This window comes from Primulina huaijiensis, chromosome 12 (genome assembly GCF_012295235.1).
Source record: "Primulina huaijiensis isolate GDHJ02 chromosome 12, ASM1229523v2, whole genome shotgun sequence".
Classification (NCBI taxonomy): domain Eukaryota; kingdom Viridiplantae; phylum Streptophyta; class Magnoliopsida; order Lamiales; family Gesneriaceae; genus Primulina; species Primulina huaijiensis.
This window is the reverse complement of record NC_133317.1, coordinates 19,715,691-19,735,455: the sequence shown is the minus strand read 5'-3', so window position 1 is coordinate 19,735,455 and position 19,765 is coordinate 19,715,691. Positions and strand designations below refer to the sequence as shown.

The 19,765-nt window shown below is 35.2% G+C and overlaps 2 protein-coding genes across 7 annotated transcripts; both read left to right on the top strand.

Annotated features, from left to right (window-relative positions):
* Positions 1-3,910: 3,910 nt before the first annotated feature.
* Positions 3,911-6,864, top strand: LOC140989244 (uncharacterized). Of its 3 annotated transcripts, none has more exons than XM_073458404.1 (4): positions 3,911-4,357; positions 4,980-5,049; positions 5,151-5,244; positions 6,716-6,864. In XM_073458404.1, the coding sequence occupies exons 1-3, from the start codon at positions 3,986-3,988 to the stop codon at positions 5,201-5,203; spliced, it is 495 nt and encodes a 164-aa protein (XP_073314505.1). In that variant the 5' UTR covers positions 3,911-3,985; the 3' UTR covers positions 5,204-5,244; positions 6,716-6,864. The 3 variants fall into 3 exon arrangements, with proteins under 3 accessions (XP_073314505.1, XP_073314504.1, XP_073314503.1); XM_073458403.1 differs by lacking the exon at positions 6,716-6,864 and adding an exon at positions 5,344-5,481 and having other exon boundaries at positions 3,912-4,357; XM_073458402.1 differs by lacking the exon at positions 6,716-6,864 and having other exon boundaries at positions 3,912-4,357; positions 5,151-5,481.
* Positions 6,865-11,574: 4,710 nt separating this feature from the next.
* LOC140989483 (uncharacterized) lies at positions 11,575-19,146 on the top strand. 4 transcript variants are annotated; one of them, XM_073458678.1, is made up of 10 exons: positions 11,581-11,787; positions 12,971-13,096; positions 13,234-13,431; positions 13,494-13,588; positions 15,914-15,967; positions 17,048-17,302; positions 17,380-17,442; positions 18,157-18,225; positions 18,333-18,378; positions 18,822-19,146. In XM_073458678.1, exons 3-10 carry the CDS (start codon positions 13,293-13,295, stop codon positions 18,881-18,883), a joined length of 783 nt encoding a protein of 260 aa, XP_073314779.1. In that variant the 5' UTR covers positions 11,581-11,787; positions 12,971-13,096; positions 13,234-13,292; the 3' UTR covers positions 18,884-19,146. The 4 variants fall into 4 exon arrangements, with proteins under 4 accessions (XP_073314778.1, XP_073314777.1, XP_073314779.1 ...); XM_073458679.1 differs by having other exon boundaries at positions 12,971-13,107; XM_073458677.1 differs by lacking the exon at positions 12,971-13,096 and having other exon boundaries at positions 11,575-11,787; positions 13,521-13,588.
* Positions 19,147-19,765: the final 619 nt, after the last annotated feature.

Sequence of the window (19,765 nt, the reverse complement as noted above, 5' to 3'; positions counted from 1 at the left end):
ATTGATTGATATTGGACAGATTTGGATTATTGATTGATTTCAGATTGTATTGGATATGGGTTATGATTGGTAATTGATATCTGTTGATATGGTATTTACGGGGATATTGAGATTGTGCCGTTATGCCGATGATTTGAATTAAATTCAGATTAATCAGATTCAGTGTTGAATTGAGAATGGAATATTGATATTATGATTCTCGATATATCGTTTCAGATTTACAGAGACAGTCTTGAGTTCAGAACTGATATTGCTTCAGACCGAGACTACAAACGGAAGGTATAAGTCAATGTAGTATTGGGAGATCGACACAAGTAGGATATACTTGTGTTTCCCTAAATCACATACTATTTGTTATTATTTGCATTGATTTGATTTGATATGCTTGTTCTATTGATGTATAGAGAGCATGTGTTAGACGAATATTAGACGAGTGATCTTGTGACAGAAGTACCTGATAGTGGCGGGATCGCCACGGGCACATTGCACGATGTCACAAGATAGTGTATTGGCGATAGTGCCACAGTCTGTGACGGATAGGTCAAGACACTGGATGTTTGGTTATATCGACGTGGATAGAATCGGAGTTTCTTCTATTACTGTTGGTCGATATAGGAATACCAACGTCTGGAAATCGGGATCCCTAGACTAGGATTGAGTCTAGTCTGAATTGTAAAGTTACGAGCATTGTCGACAGTCGGATATTGATTATGTTTCAGATTTTGATACATATTGCTGTTATCTGTTACATGCTTTATATTTGTTTATATGATTGCATGTTTCGTTGATTTATACTGGGATTATATTCTCACCGGAATTATCCGGCTGTTGTCGTGTTTGTATGTGTGCATGACAACAGGTGGGACAGGTTCAGGGTTGAGGAGATGAAGAGAGATCTTGATTAGAGTGGAGGCTCCGGACCTGGATTAGAGATAGGGTTGGACACTTGATATGAGCTGTTAAACCTTAGTTGAATAATTGTATGTGATACAGGACTTGTACTTTTATACTGAGATGTATATACGTTTTATTTCACTACGTTCCGCCTTTTAGAAAAAAAAAATTTAGACCCTGTTTTATAATTGATTAAATAGTCCCAATGATGATTAAGAACATGATTAGCGTCCGGGTCTCCACAACTCTTAATTTTCGAAAATTGCAAATAAGATGCTTAAAATATTTTAATTCATCTAATAAATTAAATTTACCTTAAAATGCTATATTTCATAAATAATTAAAAATAAATAATTTTTTAACTTAAAATAAAATATAACATTTAATTTTATCGTCTTAATCGTCTCCGGTCTCCTATCTCCGGCCAAGCATCGAATATTCGCCTGAAAAACTCAAACTCAAGAAATGTATTTAAATCTCATAAAAATAAACTTATAAATATTTAAAATAAATTAAACATGTTGAATTCATCATTTAATTCTTTTAAATCAATTAAATTAATTAACATATTAAATTATGCATGTTTTACGTGTATTGGTTTTTGGGCACTACAAACTGAGCCAACTGAAGAAGCCAAAACCCAGTACAGAAACCATCAGTTTCAACTAAACTATTTTCCACTACTCTAGTGGTTCCTGAGACATTCTTCATTTCTGAAGCTTCTTAACACATAATTTCTGCTAGAAAGAAGGCTGCTGAGGAACCTGTTGTATTTAATGTTAATTCAGAACAACCTCAGAGTCTTTTAGTTCAAGAGGAAGCAGTTAATGAAGTTGCTAAATATGTGGACCAAGAAGCTGAACCTGGACCTCTAGCAATTGTGGATTTCAGTGAGAAAGAGAAAGCCAAGACTATTGCTGAAGACTTCTCTCAGGAACTACCAATCGCAACTGATGTGATGCTCGAGAATATTATCTCCTGTTTGACAGATCTTGGGTCAACCATCTATCAGGTCAAGTCAACTCAGCTGCTACATTTTTTAAATTTAGATACTCACAAAAATCATACAATGAAAGACTTGAAAAAAACTGACCAAGGTTGCGTCTGCCCTATTCACAAATGTTGAGAAAATGAAAAGAGAGGTAGTCAAAACACCTAAACTGGTCACCTCCCAAGAACTACTCAGCTAGAGGATAAATTTTGTGAACACAAGCTTGTCAAAGAAGATTGACATTGTGCAAGATCAATTTGCTAAAGTATCAGCACATGTTAGTTCAACATTTCTCTTATTTTCTAAAATGACGGGTATTGACAAAAAAAAGTAAGAGAAGAAGAAGACTGAGCACAACAAGAAGCACATTGAACCAGACAGCAAAACTGATAAAGGACCAGTCAACAAGAAAGAAAAAAGTGAACATTGTCCGATATCAGTTATTAGTCTGAGGGACCTCAATATTTTTAACTTTCTTTATATTTTAAAATGATTGTAAGAATATTTACTTACCTCTTTCAAGATTTATGACAAGTTCTTTCTTATTTATGTACGAATCTGTATATTTCAGCATACTTATTTTATCTACAAACCAGTTCAGAAAATTTAAGTTTTGTCAAACACCAAAAAAGAGGAAATTGTTGGAAAATTATAAGTTTCAGAGTTTGAAAAACCAACCAATAACCGAACTAAAGACCAGAACTGAACAGTGACCGAGCTGATAGCACCGAACTGGTCATAGAACTGAAGAAAACTTATCAGATTGAAATGAATTAAGTAGAACTAAAGTTAATAAAATAAGGTTCTCAAAACCATAAATAAGTCTCAAAACTGATGAAAATAAAAGATTCGGAGATTAGATATCAGAATTAAAGATCAGAACTAAATGTGATATTCGCAGAACTGATATAGTAAAAATGAAATACTCAAACTGAAGCTAACAAAGCTTTCAAACTAAAAAGACATCAGTTAGAACTGATTATCCAATATAGACAAGCTTAACTTATCATTCGACCAGTTTAACTCCTGATCAGTTGGCCACATCATTAGTTACAATTTGAGTTACAGTACACAAACTGACCTTCTGTACCTGAGCAAATCAGTCGGCGCACAACAGTATGATGCATGCACAACAGTATGATGCATCGTATTATTGTCAGAAGAACTTCTACATGGACAAAAGACGGTTCAACAGACACTATTATTAAATGCATTCAATGTTTCCATTTGAATCGAAGACTATAAATAGCTAAGGAGTTCAATTGTGGACAAGATACGACGCTTTCACGAGAATATCAATTATACAACTACTTAAGAACAATTAGTTATCAAGTCAGTTGCGATTCATTTTAAAGCTCACATCCAGTTTGCAAATCACAAATTAAAGCTCATACTTCATTGATTTATTCATAGCAACCAAGCCACTCTTTGAGCATTTCAGTTATTAACTAATAAGTATAAAAGAAGCTAAGAGTTTCAGTTTGACAGTGTTTAAGTCCAAATTGAAGTAATGTATTACGTCTTGTTGTAATTAACAAAAGTCTTTTTAGTGAAAACCTATCCTTGAGATAGAAGAGGTAACGTAGGAGCATTTGAAGTATCCAAACATCCAAAAAAATACGTCTATTCTTTTATATTTTCAAATGTATTTTTTAGTTTATTTACGCACTATTTTTAGTTAACTGACTGATATAGACATATATGATTTCGAGATCAGTTTCTCAAAGAATTGACTCACATTCGAAAAAAACTCAAAAAAGTCTACATGTTTATTCAACCTTCTCTAAACATTTTACGTGAGTTAACCGATTTTAATAAAAATGGTGAAAAAAAGCGTATACAATTATGGAACGACAAACAAATACATTGGATAAATCAAATTTTAAGTTGAACGAATTGAATTTGAATATTTATTGTTCAATTTCGGATTATAATTCTATTTTTCAAAATTAAATTAAATATGAAAAACAAATTCTATCTTATCCTCCCCAAATTCTGTTCTTACAATAAAATATAAAAAAGATTAAAAAATAAAGTTTTGTTCAGATGATTCGCACTCAATCAGTACTTTTTGATTGTTTTTAATTTTAATTTTAATTTATGGGAAAATCAATTCCAGCTGCGCACAGATTCGAACACTTCGCAAAAGCCATAACCTCCACCCGCACCAGCCTCCGCCGCCCCACCCAATCGCCACCCACCGCCAAAATTCCGCGACCCATATCCTCCTCCCACCCTGCTGGACCAGGGCCGGAGTCTCGGCACAGGCTGAAGCTTAACAATCGAGGCATGGAGGCGGCGGATAAGTCGGAACGGCAGCGGCGGTTACCTCTGGCTGAGGTGGTGACTGACTGCGTCAACCGGTGGTTTCAGGATACGCTTAAAGAGGCCAAAACTGGTGATACTGCCATGCAGGTGCTCGTTGGCCAGATGTATTATAGGGGATATGGTGTAGCCAGAGATGCCCAGAAGGTTTATTTGGTTCTTTGTTTTCTTTATCATATTTTTTTTGGCTGTGCTAAGGGTATCTGCTGTATTTGTGGTCGTTGGTTGCTCAAAGTCTGAATCTTTATGGTATTTTTTTGGATAATTTGTGCGAAAAATGTGGAGATCAAATTTATGAATGATAAGCGTGTGTAGATATTGTTTAGTGGATTGGACTATTGGAGATTTTGACGGAGTTCAGTTCAGGAAGTGAAATCTGCAGTAGTTTTCTTTATGCTTTTGCTGTCCCCTAAAATTGTGCTCAAAGAACCCATTTATAGTAGTGAAGTAAAGCAAGAAGGTATGTCAATAAAACATGAGAAGAATCCAATTCCCTTTATTTTGACCGAGAAAGGTCACTTGATAATGATAGCTTAGAAAAATGGAAATCAATTCTCGTATTCTGTGTGACATCTTGAGAAACTGGAAACAGACCCTTTAGCCAGAAAACAAAAAAGAATGCGGTTCGGATGCAAGAGACCTGTAATTATGTTCTTTAAATTCAGTCTTACGTCAAAGATTTTTACTTTTCGAAATGAAGATTTAATTTCGCATAGCAGGACCATGAGACATGCTTTTAGCTTGTATTTTATCATCGTTTGTATTGTAGGGAAGAGCGTGGATTGGCAGGGCCGCAAAGAGTCGGTCTTCGGTGTGGAAAGTTGGCGATAAACATCCAGGTTCTAGATATTCATGTTCTCTAACTATTAATATGTTAATGGTTCCATCTGTTTTCGCCCTTCTTTGTTTTCTTGATATAATTTTTTTGTTTTTCCTTTAGGTTACAATGCTAGTGATTCTGATTCTGATGACCCAAAGGAAGATGCCAAATAGGTCTGCATACAAATTATATTGATAACAGAAACTCTGACAAAGTGAGCTGAGTTATCTTCTCATGTTCTGCCTATTAAAACACATTAATTGAAAAACTTTTACTTGATATTTACTTAAACCGTGTGCGTTTTTTGTTTCAGAATATTTCCCGCTGTATGGTTATGAATCCTAGCATTCTGGTTTAATTTATACGTGAGACAGATTTATCCAGAGTAATAAAAGCATCAGCTATATTCTTGCAGTGTTCCATATAAAAGGAAGTATTTAAGATTGAATAAGTTCTTTTTTGGATCTATGAATTTTATGATGATTGATGCACCAGAGGAAGAGTTATATGATTATATTTTCAACAATGTTCTAAATGGCGATCGAGACGACCGCCTAAGCGATAGCCGGCCCTCGACCGCCCCGCGTTTGTCTAAGGCGGTTTCTATAGGTGGTCCGAGGCTATCCGACAGGCAAGGTAGGCGAGCAGGTGGCAGAGGTGATGGTGGCCAAGGCGGTCAATGATTTTAAAATTCTAGTTAACTGTCAAAGCCAAATAATTTTAAAAACCAGTCAATCAATTAAAAAAACCCTAGTTATAATAAAAACATCTTTCAATCTCTTTTGTATTTACTTTTGGTTTCAAGTGTCTTTTACCATCAGCCGTCACCTGTCTCAAACTATCTCCATTTGCCGCCACCATCTTAATTATCTTGTTAGTTTGTATTTATATATTTATTTGCACTTTGTCTATATTGTATTATATTGTATGAAGCTTTTTATGCATAAATATAATTTAATTACATATATTACATAAAAAATGATATTATTTGTGATTACATTGCATGATTATGTATGATTATCTATAAAAAATTTCTAAAAAACCTATAAAAAATTTCTAAAAATACTCAATCGCCTAAGCAGTGATTATATATAATTACTTATAAAATAATTTCTAAAAAAATTTCAGGCGCCTAGGTGACCGAGACGGTAGTGACCGCCACCGCTTCCCGCCATTTGCAACATTGGTTTTCAAGAATGCGATTTTTGATTGCGATGCAACTTACGCTGGTGATAAGAGATTTAAAAAGTGGTGTGATAGTTTAATTTGATGTAATGTTTGATGGACTATCCCAACATAGGAAGGGTTGTTTTTGAGAAACTGACTGGCAACCACTAACTAATTTGATTTGGCCTCCTACTTGTGCTCTGTTATTATCCTGAGTGGTGGACTGGTGGTTCATTGTGAACTGAATGTAAATGAACTTACAATGAAATTTAAAGATGTCTATTAAAGCAGCTTCTGTAATGTCTCTTTGACATTGGCTTTTGCTACTTGTATGAAATACGTACAAACTAGAAGCTCGCCGCCACCTATTCTATTTTTGTCAGTATAATAGATGGTGTGGCACTGAGATTTGTGGAAGACAAGTAAAGATCTTAGCATTGTTCCTTTTTTTAGGTTTGGTTTAGAAATGTATTAAATGACCCCCCCCCCCCCCCCCCCCCCCCCGATTTTATAAATAGATGGGCCATGATTGTGCTACATTATGTGGACTGTGTCCTTGGATTGTGCCGTACTTTGTTGTGTCGACAAACACCTCATTTCGGTCAAGGTGCAACTATTTTCAAGATTCAGTCTCAACTAGCATGCTGGCTATATAGCTTATCCCTGGTCTTTGTAATCTCTCGTGAATCATGAGATATAAATAGCTTATTCTTTTGGATTTCTTTTTTCTTCTCTCTCCTCGGATTTCTTGCATTTGAGGTTTATAGGTAGTCCGATTAGAGTATTGTTTTTTCGAACCCAAAACGTAGCGAAATTTTAAAATTTTTCAACAGAATTTATTTTGACAATCAAATATTTTTTTGAGTATCGTATGATTCAAATACCAACAATAGGGTATTTAGATTTTTTATCTTTACATTTTAAATTATAGACACCAAACTATTCTTGATTTTAAGCGGAGATATTTTTTTCAAGAATATCTCCGCTTTAATATTTTTCTCCGCTAAAAATATTATAATTTGACAATCAAATGTTTTCAAGAATGTCAGAACTCAAGTCTGATTGCACTCATCGGATCATGGTAAGAGTATCTAGTAGCATCGTCCTATGATCTCATATGTATCACTGATAGTTTCTGCAAGAACTAGTATGAAACATCCCTAACTTATACATTGCTTTTAAAATTGGATTGAATTTTTTTTAAAAAAAAAATAAGGTTTGGAATACTAGGGTTTCGTGGTAGGTGCGCAGAAAAATTCCAGCAACTTTCGGGCGTTATTCGTAGGTCCTAAGGGATCTGGAACAAGTGGTTTAGGGGCTGGTCATGTAGGTTCGAGTCATGGTTTAAGTTGGGAGAAGTTTGGTTAAGATTCGGGTTGATTCGGGTTAAAACCGGGACCCCGGTCCAAGTTTTAAAACGAATCGTATAAGTTATGGAACGGGCTCGAGGTTATGTATAAGAAATGTTTATAAATATGTTTTGAGGTGTTTTAAGGAGTTTGGTTGGCTTCGTGTCGAAATTTTGAGGTCCAGGGATAAAATAGTCAATTAAGGTTTCTAGGGGCAAAAAGATCATTTTGCACTAGGTCGAGTTAGCAGTCCTGGTGGCGCCCTAATCACAAAATTACACGTTTTTAATGCATATGCTATCATGAACATGACCTTTTATGGAAATATGAAAATTTCGTTGCATGCTTGATTTTAAGAAAAATTTATGTATATGTATGATTTTTATAAGTGATGAATATAATGACATGTTTTGAAAGAAGGGAGTTGGTTGTGACTAAATACGATGATACGGTAATACGATGACATGTAAGGCCAGAGCTCAGTGGATGGGTAATATTGTTGCTGATGTCCCCGCCACCGAGTACCGTGGTTATACGTAGATGGATCCATCGACTAATACGATGATACGAAAGCCACAGCTAATGAACGGAATTCAAATAAAGAAAATGAATACGTATATGCTGATATGTTGATGCACGTTTCTAACACGTTTATGTTTATGTTAAGTTTATGTTCACGCTTTTAAGATCATGAAGTTTATTTTAAGTACAATACTTTTCACTGTTGCATGTTATGTATATGTACTTGTTATAACGATTTTGGTGTGTTGGGTCTTTAGACTCACTACGCGTGAATGATGCAGGTGAGCATATTGATGAAGAGATTGGAGGCGCCGAAGACTGATTAGGCGGGGCTGGATGTGTGCATGCTAACCCGAGGACTATACTTTCCGCACATTATGTTTAGGAGAGAGGAGAGATCATGGATATTTTCTTACATTTTATTATTTATATGTTTTTGGTTTGACAGGACTTGCATGTTGTTTATTTGAGCTTTTTTAAATTGCAATACTTTTATCCAGTAATTGAATACCTTTTATTTTTAAATTATGTGATGGAGCGTAGTTATTGCATGCACGCCTATAAATATATTTTTGAAATAAAAATGTATATTTTGATATTTAGCTTTAAAAATATATATATATGATGGAGCGTAGTTATTGCATGCACGCCTATAAATATATTTTTGAAATAAAAATGTATATTTTGATATTTAGCTTTAAAAATATATATATATTCTCTAACGGTATTTTTAGTAGTAGACGTCTCACGTGGTTAGCTACCAAGAAGGGCTACAAACATGATGTCTCGGTTAGGGGGGTTTGGGGACATCGCAACAATGTTGGAGGTCATTGTAACGTCATTCAAATGCTAAATGATCAAGAGGGCAGTAGCATCCGTGCACCAGCGCCAAATCTCGTGCACCCGTGCGATACACAGAAAAGTGGTGCCGGACCGAACCAGATGTGTACCAGCGTCGGAATCCACGCACCAGCGCGCGCAAGCCACGCACCAATGCCGCTTCTGGTGCACCTGCATGCCCTTTGCTACCCGAAGTGAAGAATTACAGTAGCCCGCGTGCACCTATGCAAACTTGGGCGCACCCACGTGCCTTGTTGCGCGGAAAAGAGATTTATTTCATTGTTTAGAGTACAAATTATTTATGAAACTTGATTATTGATATCTATTTGTTTTGTAAACATATATGCATGAATGTTGAACATTGTCAAACACATTATTGCATTTATACAAAAGTTTTTGTGAGTTTTCTCTCAAAATTTTCAAAGCTTTGCTTTGTTCAACCAAAATCAAACTTATCAAAATTTAATACTTTGTGGCTTGTGTCGATTGTTCTTAACTCGGATTGTCAAGGATAAGTTGTTTTAAGGTTCGTTTGAGATCGATTGTTATTTTCGTGAATATTTGTTGCTAAGTTTTTTGTAGCTTAGAAGTGAATATCACAAACCTTTACTTGTTTCAAAAGATCGGAACAACACAACGTTCTTTATTTCATTGAATCGAGGACGTGATTTCGTTTTTTAGCGCGTTTGCTTTTCGTGTTTGAAGAATCACATCACTTCCTCAATTAGCAATTAAACTAACTTCCTTTTCTACCATCTTATGGAATAAACTTGCAAACTCATTTATAAGCAATTGGTTTGATCTCCATTAAATTATAGTTGCCAAATTCAGCTCCTTGAACTTTGACTTTCTGAACGAAAACACAAAGTCCTATACTTGTGTGACCCTCAATGCTTCATGTATATATCTAGTTGTGGGTTCACATTTCCATGTGATTCAAACTAACATTTATTATTATTCGGGCTTACCCTAATTAGCTCCATTCTTTTCATTAATACCTTGATCAAGAAATGTCAGAACTCATTTATGATTTCACCCATATGATCATGGTAAGATCGTCTAGTAGCATCGTCCCATGATACCCTAGGTATCGCTTATAGTGCCTACAAGAACCTTAAGTTATGATTAGCGTCCGGTACGGTTCTTTCAACTCATATATCTCGATCGAATCTGCAACAATTGGTATATCGCGAGTTGCACATGAATTCGATAATAATGTGATGTATCTTTGAGTAATAACAGTGACATGGTATGTGTAACTAGGAAAACACATTTTTTTGCTCTAGCCAGAGATTCCTTGCACTATTAACTCATCAGATCACATAAATATCTTCACTCATAGGCAAACAGTAAATCTCTGACTACAATGCATTTGCTCCTATGTATTTTGAAACTACACCCAATCTTGCCACCTAATGACCCTCAATGAAGTCGGCAAACGGATCAAAGTGCATGTTAGTGCGTAGAGCCTCTACATTGTCTCGCGTCAAATGACTAATGATGTACAACCATAACCGCGGTCTATTCCACTCGATAAGTGATAACCACTTTGACAATCCGACAGAAGGTTATTTAGTGCATCATCAAATGATCATTCATCTGTATGAATAGACATCTCAATGCCCTTACCAATGAAACATGACGTTTACATCATAGATGCTAGTCTCAAGCTCGAGCTAAGATTCGACTTGAAATCTATTTAGAATATATGGTGCGATTCCTAATGAGTTTCTTCATCTTATATTGAGAGAAAGACCTCATGGTACCTATTAAATATTCAATGATTTTATTTATGCAGCTTGCATATGTATACAGATAAAGTAAATGTCATAATTAGACAAAATCGTAAAATATTATTAAAATAGAAATTTTTTTTACATTAGAGTCAATAAAGTCTAAACTACAAGTTGGCTCGCTAAGCACCTACTCTAACAGTCTCCGACAAAGCCTCGCAAATTCATTTCCACGATGTGATTGACAGCTTCGGTTTTCTCATTCTATTAAGGGAGTTACACTTACGAGAAGCCCAAATGCGATACACTCAGTCGAAAGAGATCTTTCCAAATTCTGCCAGTAAAAGTGATCATGGTCGCTCACAATGGACTTTGGAATACTGTGTAAATTGAAAATGTTATCAAAGAAAAGATGAGAAACAACGACGACTAGGTAAGGGTGCGACAACGACAAAAAAATGGGCATACTTAGAGAAGCGGTCCACCATGACAAACAGCAAAGCAACAAATTATGAGCCATGAACTTTAGAAGAGCGAGTAATTAATCTGATTTGGACTTAGTAAAGCCAAGTGGAATCGATTGAGCTAGCTTACACACTAGTTTAGTTGCCTTGCCAACATGATCCCCTAATGTCTATAAAAGGTAGATATGTACATTTATTCGAAGAGATCACTATTAAGAAACACATATAATATTTTAGGAAAAATGTATTAAACTCAATTAGTCAACTCGGAAAAAATGTATCTAAAGTGTGTTTTTGGTTATGTCTATAAATTTTCTAAATTTTTTCCCTAATAATGGTAAAAATCAAACAATATTATATTTAAATAAATAACAATTTAAAATTTACAATGGATAACTTATCAAAAAGTCGCATTTACGATTACACGCAACGAGTAGAAAGCGCGGAAGTCGGCTAAAAATAGCACATTGTATAATTGCAGAGCCGTTAGGGATCGGGTGAAGAAACTGATGAGAGCGGCGAACATTTCGAAGCAGAAACAATGCCCATAACCAAAACCAACTCATTTATCGCAGCTATAAGACGAAAAATTTCCTCGCTGTATTTCGCTAGATCTCTTTGATTTCATCCTGGGTTTTGATCTCCATGGAATCCGCCTCCGTGAATCACCTCTTTTTCCACTGTAAGTCCCTCTGTTCTCTCTCTTGTAGATTACTGAAACCAGAAAACACTTATGTGTATTGTTATTTATCTGTGAACCAAGTATTAGGAAATGCTGTGATTTGTGTTGAGCTCCGATGGATTCAAATCAAGGAAATGACATTATGATTGGTGTATTATAGTTATTTTATGTTAGATTTTGGATGTGGCGAGCCTGGGTGAATGCTTGCTATTGTGTAGTGTTTTGAAGAGGAGTGAACAAATCAGCAAATGTTTTGCAGCCATATGAACTACATAGATTAATTATCTCTAGCTTTTAGTTGGTAAATTTATATGCGGCTTGAAATTAATTTTACTTACTGATACCCGAGATTGTGAGTGTGTGAAAGAAAATGCATGTTCAGTGGAAAAAAGGTTAACGTAAAATTGATAGTTGTACTTTGGTCCATCCACGTGTCCTAGGCTTAGGCTCCTATGTCAACGTGCAGCCTTTGCCCCCGACTCCGATAATCGTACTACCAAAGTAGCAGTGTATAAGTTAAACAAAAACAAGCTTGGAAGAGTTTGTCTTGTAATTTTCTTAAAATCTTATTAAGCCAGTGTCCATTGAGTGTCCGAGATGTTCAACATAGCAAACAGGCAAACAGCCACCTGTAGTCAACGCTAATCTAGCCTCTGTGATCTTTAATTAGACTTTATATTCGATTATTTTGATGTGATCTTTGTAAACCAGTGGATTCATTTATGAATATCTGATGTGTAGCTTCCTAAAGTCTCCTTGTATCTTAACATTACTTTATTATCTTAGCATTCATAGACTTGAGTTTCTCTCAAAAGGAAAGGGAAGGCAAAAAGGGAAATTATATTAAGAATCAAAATTAAATGTTATGTCCTGACCTAAGACTGTCCTGCTGATTTATTGTTGTTTGTCTCAAGGTTCATTTTTGGCTTAAATTTTTTTTTTGTGTCTTATATTTATTCCTGACTTTTTCTTACATATGCATAAAGACCTTAGTCTGTGATCGACTTGAATTACCAGCATATTGTATGTTCGTGGATGTTTGTGGGGTTTTTGTACTTCATTATGCTTGTTTTATGGTGGATGTCTTGGTGTTTTTCTGACGTTCGGGCATATTTATTGCTTACACATCTTATTCTTAAGATTTATCCTTTTAAAGTCTACAACCTTGTTTTCCTTTTTCTAGTGCCCGGTAACTATTATCCTGATAGAGGCAAATAGAAAAGATGTTTCATGCATGCTGGTATATAAATTTGTGAAAGGACGCTCTGGATCAACTAAGTGTTTTCTGGTTTCAACTGTTTATCTGATGGTATATCTCAGGTTAATATAAATTGGTCCTAGGTAAAAGGATAGATGTTCCTACCATGTCTAAGGTTCATCTCGCCTTATGTTTGAAAAACTCAACTGTATCTGACGCTTTGTTTGGAATTCTTTTGTGTGTTTCAGATGCTGTCACCCTAAGTTCACATTCAAAGTCCACATTTGAAAGACCTTGTGTCATTACCATGAATAATGGTGTCTTCTCCAACTTATGTAGATTGACCGTGTGTGGTGGGAAGATATTTTCATCCACAAATAGCCGTAGACCAATACTCGTGTCTTGTGTGAAGACCTCTGAAACTGCTCTAGCAGCCAAATCTAATGGTGAGCTATTATCATTATATGGATCCCACAATTTAGCACTTTAAAAATGTCATGTCACCCAGGTGACCCTAATGGAGCTGTTGTACCAGAAAGTCAACAGCATGGCTTGCTAGAGAAGAATTCACACTTCAGTGCAACTTTTCCCAATGGTTTTGAGGTATAAAGCATCATCAGATTCAAGTGCTCGTGTGGAAATGCCCCGTCTTTCAAGCTTTGTACATAAGTTATTTGTTTCTTATAATTCAGTATAGCTTTCTTTGGAGTTTAAGATGAAAATAAATACTGACTAACTTAAAAAAGTTACTTGAAACGGTCAAAGCATGAAAAATTATTTGGGATACAACGCATTTCAAATTTTGAAATTTGTAGCGATAATACGAAAACACTTTGGGATTCAATTGGACATATCTTTGAACATTCATGAAACAGTTACTGTCAACGGTATTGTTAGAAAGCATAGACCTAGTTCAGGATCAAACTCTTAATAGTCATCACTATGGATAATTGAGGAAATATTTTATTCTTAATTTACTTTCAAATCACTTTCATACTCCGAAAAATAAGTGGAGCACGTGATTCATGTGGGATTTTCGAATCATGCATCTGGACTTGTACACATGTTGTCTACAAAAATCATTCATTCAGTTTCTTACAGGAGCTCCTGAATTGATGCGTGTAACATAAACTAGGTTAATGTGTGTGAAACAATCTAATTGTAAATATATTTAGTCTATTGTAACATAATTATCATTTAAATTTAAAGATTATTGTTTACTTGGCAAACCTTTCAGAAAGCTCACGATTTTGTAGTCACATGTTGTCAAACCAGATATATATTTTTTTGGTCAAGGAGGTCATGGGTTCGAGACTTGGGGAGGTAACACTCCACCAACCGCGCCTTTTATTGTAACGTCCATGGGCTATCCCGATCTTGGGCTCCCTCGGGAGCCTTGTCCCATCTTGGGTTCCCACTGGGGCCTTTTCCCTCACGGGCTTTCCACATGCATCATTACTCATAGAACTCTCCACACCAAGTTGTTGGAGTGTTACCTCCCCAAGTCTCGAACCCATGACCTCCTGGCATAAGTACATAGTTCAAAGAGACTTGGTGCCAATTGAGCTAAGTGTGCGTCTCTGCCAAGGCACGAAGCATCCAAGAGGCACAGAAGCGTTCACTTTAAAGAAGTGGGCTGATATTTATAAATAAATAAAAATTAACTCCAGCCCAACCAATTTTGAGGCCCAATTAGCAAAGCTCATGGCTATTTAATGATAAATAACCATGTTGTCACTTGTTTGTGCAAGATTTTTTTATCAGAAAGTTCAAAAATCCTCTGTGCAAACTTTTACTATCATCTTCTCCCTATGATGATGATGATGATATAGTTGAGAAAGATAAAAAAAATTTGATGATTTAGATGATACTATAATTCTAACTTTTAATCTAATTTCTTCTACTCTCATTACTCACCATGGTTTTGGAAATGATGATATAGTTGAGGAGGATGAAGATGAATTTGATGATTTAGATGTTTGAAGTTTTTTTTCTTAATATCCTATGAATTGATGACTTACTAATGAATTTTAGATGATTAAATTTTTTTCTGGTTATGATTTACGTTACATTATCTATTAATGAATTTGAATTTATAATGTTTGTTATCTTTGTGAAAAAAATTTAATTTGTGTAATATTGTAGATTTATAGAATAAATCCCCTTATATATATTGAATTTTAAAATTTATGCTAAATGCGCTTTACTTCGATAAAACAGCTTTACTTCGAGAAAGCATGAAGTGCCTTGAGCCTCAAGCTCCAGGGTACCCTAGCATTTTAGTGCGACTTGCGCCCTAAATAACTATGCGACTAATTCTAAAATGGTTTATTAGTTGGTCCTTTGTGTCCATGAAATCTTGTAAAATGTTGTGAATTATGTGATTCACTTTACGATAATTGTGAGGATGATATGATATCAAGGTAGCTTAGAATTTCCTTGTGATCTTAATCTCGGGATCTTTAGATTATGGTTATCCTGTCATTGAGTTTTGAGGATGCACTCTCTATAATCGGCCTACCGAAAAGTGCTAGTCGACCAGCCTAGGCGGCAAGGACGCCTAAGCGGCCCTAGGGGCTCGAAAAATTACGGGATTTGTTTTTTGAAATTTTTATAAAAAAAATTAAAAGCCCTATTGAAAAAAATATGAAAACTAATTTTTTTATTGGCCCTAAACCAAAGTCCAACAAGAAATGCGATTTGTTGGCTTGCCCTAACAAACCATCTGATTATGTTGATACCGTGGAATCCGCTTAACGGCACCTAGTCCCTGCCTAAGCGCCGGGCTTTGGTCTGGCGCCCGACTAGTGTCTAGCGAATTTTAAATCTTGATTTCTATCAGTCCTAGGGTTCTGAATACTAGTTTTAAGCAAATTATCTTCCTCTTTTTTCTTCTTCTTTTGACTCATATGATTCAACATTTATCAGGATCTGCTCAAAGAAGTATGTGATGAAACACAGATTGCCGAGCTTAAAGTTAAGGTAAATTATGTTAATGTGGAAACTCTGAAGTTTTTTATATTTTTGGCAATAGAATTACAATGTAACTTTGTTCCTTCTATTAAGTACATAATTACGTAATCCTACATCTCTTTTTTCTGAACTTGAAATTAATTGCCATGTCACCGAGATAGTAAAATAGTAATGGAAACCCCATAAATTTTATTTCATCCGTTCCTCAAATTTCAGGTTTTTTATGCATCAGGTAAAGAAAAAGTTTAAGAAACGTGTGAGACTGTTTTTGACGTTACTTCGATCTATGTAGAAGAATAAGATGTTATTTAAGACTGTCTGGTAGGTTAAGTAATGACTACAGTAAAAGAGTGTGCAAAATATACATATGTATTTGATAAGTACATATTTCTCCTGAATGCTCAGCCAGGTGAGATTTTTTTGCAGTAAAACACACATACAAGCATTTGATTGTTGCGTTTTTGTCATGATTGCTGAAATTGAACATTAGCCATCGTTAACTATAGCTAAGGTGTATTTGCCTACAAGGTTTATGACTAATGTATTTATACACTATTGATAGTTTTTCTTTTACCCATGAATAGCTTCATCAACGAACATGATAATTAAAGAAAAACTAATAGGTTTGGTTGTAAATGGTTGTTGTGTGTCTTCAATTAAATAATATACACCACAACGTGTAATATAATATTTAAATATTATTTTTTGTTTAAATATATTTTTTATTTTCAACTAATTGTTTTAGATATAATTTTCCATGTTTAAATGATGGCTGATTTATTAAAAGATGATTTAATAAATATTTAGAAATTATTGAGATGTCGAGAAAGATTTGGTGGAATGTGTTAAAAAATATTAATAGGTACATAAAATAAAATCTCTATTTATATAGAATTTTGTGGGCAAAATTGGAAAGATTTTGGGTGTGATAGGTGATACCAATGTGCTTACTCTAATGGGCCCAAGCTTTATAATATAACATAGATAAAATTGTCGTAGACTAATGCCACTACCAGGTCGCGATTGTACTACTTCATGTGTTGGAAATCGAAATTCATATTTTCATGGATTTGTTTTACCATGTGATAGTTTGGGGCCTTTGAAATTCACATGAAGCGGAACATTGATGTGCCAACAGCCCCTGCCCCAGTTTTTACCCAAGAAACTTCACCACATATCCCCAGTAAACCAGTTGATGCGCCAACTAGTGCCCCTTCACCCCCATCTAAATCTTCTGCTGAGAAAGTGAGCCCCTTTACTAATGTCTCTGTTGAGAAGGCAGCCAAATTGGCGGTGATAGAGGCTATGAGATCTGATGGCTATGTTATAGTATCCTCACCCACGGTATGTATAGTACAATCCCTTGCATGCGGTTGCATGTCGTGAAAACACATGCTTTCTCACTCTCTTTTCAATATTAGGTTGGTACATTCAGAAGGGCTAGGACTTTGAAAGGAAAGAAGCAGCCACCTGCTTGTAAAGAGGTATTACCTTGTGATTTCCCATTTTTTGTGCCCCCCCCCCCCCCCCTTCTTATTTTAGCTTATGCTAGCGGTATTATTCATTGTGATTAGGCAGGTATTAATGATCTTGGATTTTTGTCAGTTTGGCAAATATCGACTCTAGTCATATCAATCACAGTATTTTCTTCTTCCCACCCAAACACCAATTTCAGAAAATCGGAAACAAAATGTAAAATACTTTGGTTGCGGGTAAACATTTAATTACATTTAACTTTTTACCTCTTGGCAGTGGTGATGGTGTCTTTTTGCATTATTGCTTGTTTTACTTTTTCTTAAGCTGTGATTAGAGAATGAAGCGATATCTTGCTAGCTTCTAATATTTGACAAGAAATTCCAAGTTCTAAGAATGATCTTCAAGGGTCTTGGAAGTAATAGAAAGGCTAACTGACATCTTGCTGATATTAACTTTGTTCCATACAGTGTAATTAAAAGTGATTCATCTTTCAGGACCCTCTGCTGATTTATGCCTTGTTGAGTGTACTTTAGTTGGAGGGATTAAATTTTGTGGTTTTAATATTTTTTCTTCTTGCTTCCTATGTACATAAGGGCTTTGCCTTAAGTTTTTGAATTCTCTCGTACTATCACTAGAACATTGCAATAGTCAAGTGATCCATTGTAATCCTTGTAACAACATTTACATGTATCATATGAACTTTAATCGGGTTTTGAGTATAGGGTGATGTGATCAAGGAGGGACAAGTGATTGGGTTTTTGGATCAGTTTGGCACCCAACTGCCTGTCAAAGTGAGCCTCACTTTCTATTTTCTAAATTGTGACTCTACTTTCATGATGATATACTAAGGATTTTTCCTTTTTTGTTTTTTGGTCATCCTGGAATAATCTTTGAGCAGTCAGATGTTGCTGGGGAAGTTTTGAAGGTTCTTTACAGTGATGGAGGTAAGATGACTTGCTTTCTTTTCCCATGATTTTTAATTTCTGTGAAATTTTCATCCCTTAGTTTTCTCGTGATTGACAAATAAATCTGATGTAAGCACAACCGATATTCGAAGACTTCCTGCTTTGGCACCAAATGAGATCTTTAGAACAAATGTCATATTTTGGGGATAAATGTTTGCATGATTATTGCAATTTGCGAGTAAAAGAAATTGTTGCGGAGTAAAAGAACTTGTGAAGTGATGTGGGTGGGATATTTTCTTTCAAGTGGAACTTGGGGAAAATTATCTGCACATAGATTATTATCTTATCGATCATTGTAAAAAAATGGGATTTTTTTTAATCCCTATACCATTTGTAACAAGGAGACATGAGTCAACATAAGAATTAGTAGGACGACTAATGACTCCTCTTCTTATTGTTTTATTTGCTTTATACGTATGCAGAGGCTGTAGGCTATGGAGATCCCCTCATCACGGTCTTGCCATCTTTTCCTGGTATCAAGTAAATTGCATGATGAAGTAGCTTTCACTTAGTCTTCGACGGGATCATGATAATTCCTGCATTTTTTTTCTGTTACTTGTCTCATTTTCTGCGAGTATTCGGCGTCAGTTGTTTCCGGTGATGTAAACTGGTCCATGAATTGATTTCAGATGGGAAGTGAGGTGCGTCAGACGTTTGAATTCTTGTTTAATGAGTTTTGTAGAATTTTCTATTTGTATAAATAATCAATGAAATAAAAAAGAGAAAACCTCTTGTTTCTTTTTTAAATTGGTGTCCGAATGTTGGAGAAAAATTTATCTGCATATATAATATTTTCTCTTATATTATTATTTATGAAATTGCATGTTTAAAACCTACCGTATCAATAAAAATTTCTATGCTCGCAATCTTGATTTTTATGTTAAAAAAACTTGTTATTGTATTTCTAACATATTTACTCACGTGTGAAGTTACAAAGACAAGAAAGAAACTGAAATTGAATTTAGCCAAAACTGAATTTCTGGCGAGCTTCTGTGTTTTAATGATATCTCTTAGCTGAATGATTCAAATGACAATCCGCCAACATGACTGATCAGAAAACTTAATTTGGAACAAGACGTATTTCACATCACTTGGGCAAAATTGGATGTTATCTAGGTCAAACCGTTCGCTGAATGACCAAACTGATTGCACGAAAACAACAATCAGTTGTGGCATTTTGGCCATACCTCTCAGCTCGGTTATTGAAATGAAGCGATTCAATATATGTTGGAAAGATAAGACAATGATATACAAATCATCTTCATAAGTCAAAGTCTGAATCGAAACTTAAGATGCTGATTTCAGCACACCAATTGAACTGCTGAGAAGATTGAGCTGCTGACCGGTTGAACTGCTGAGCAGATTG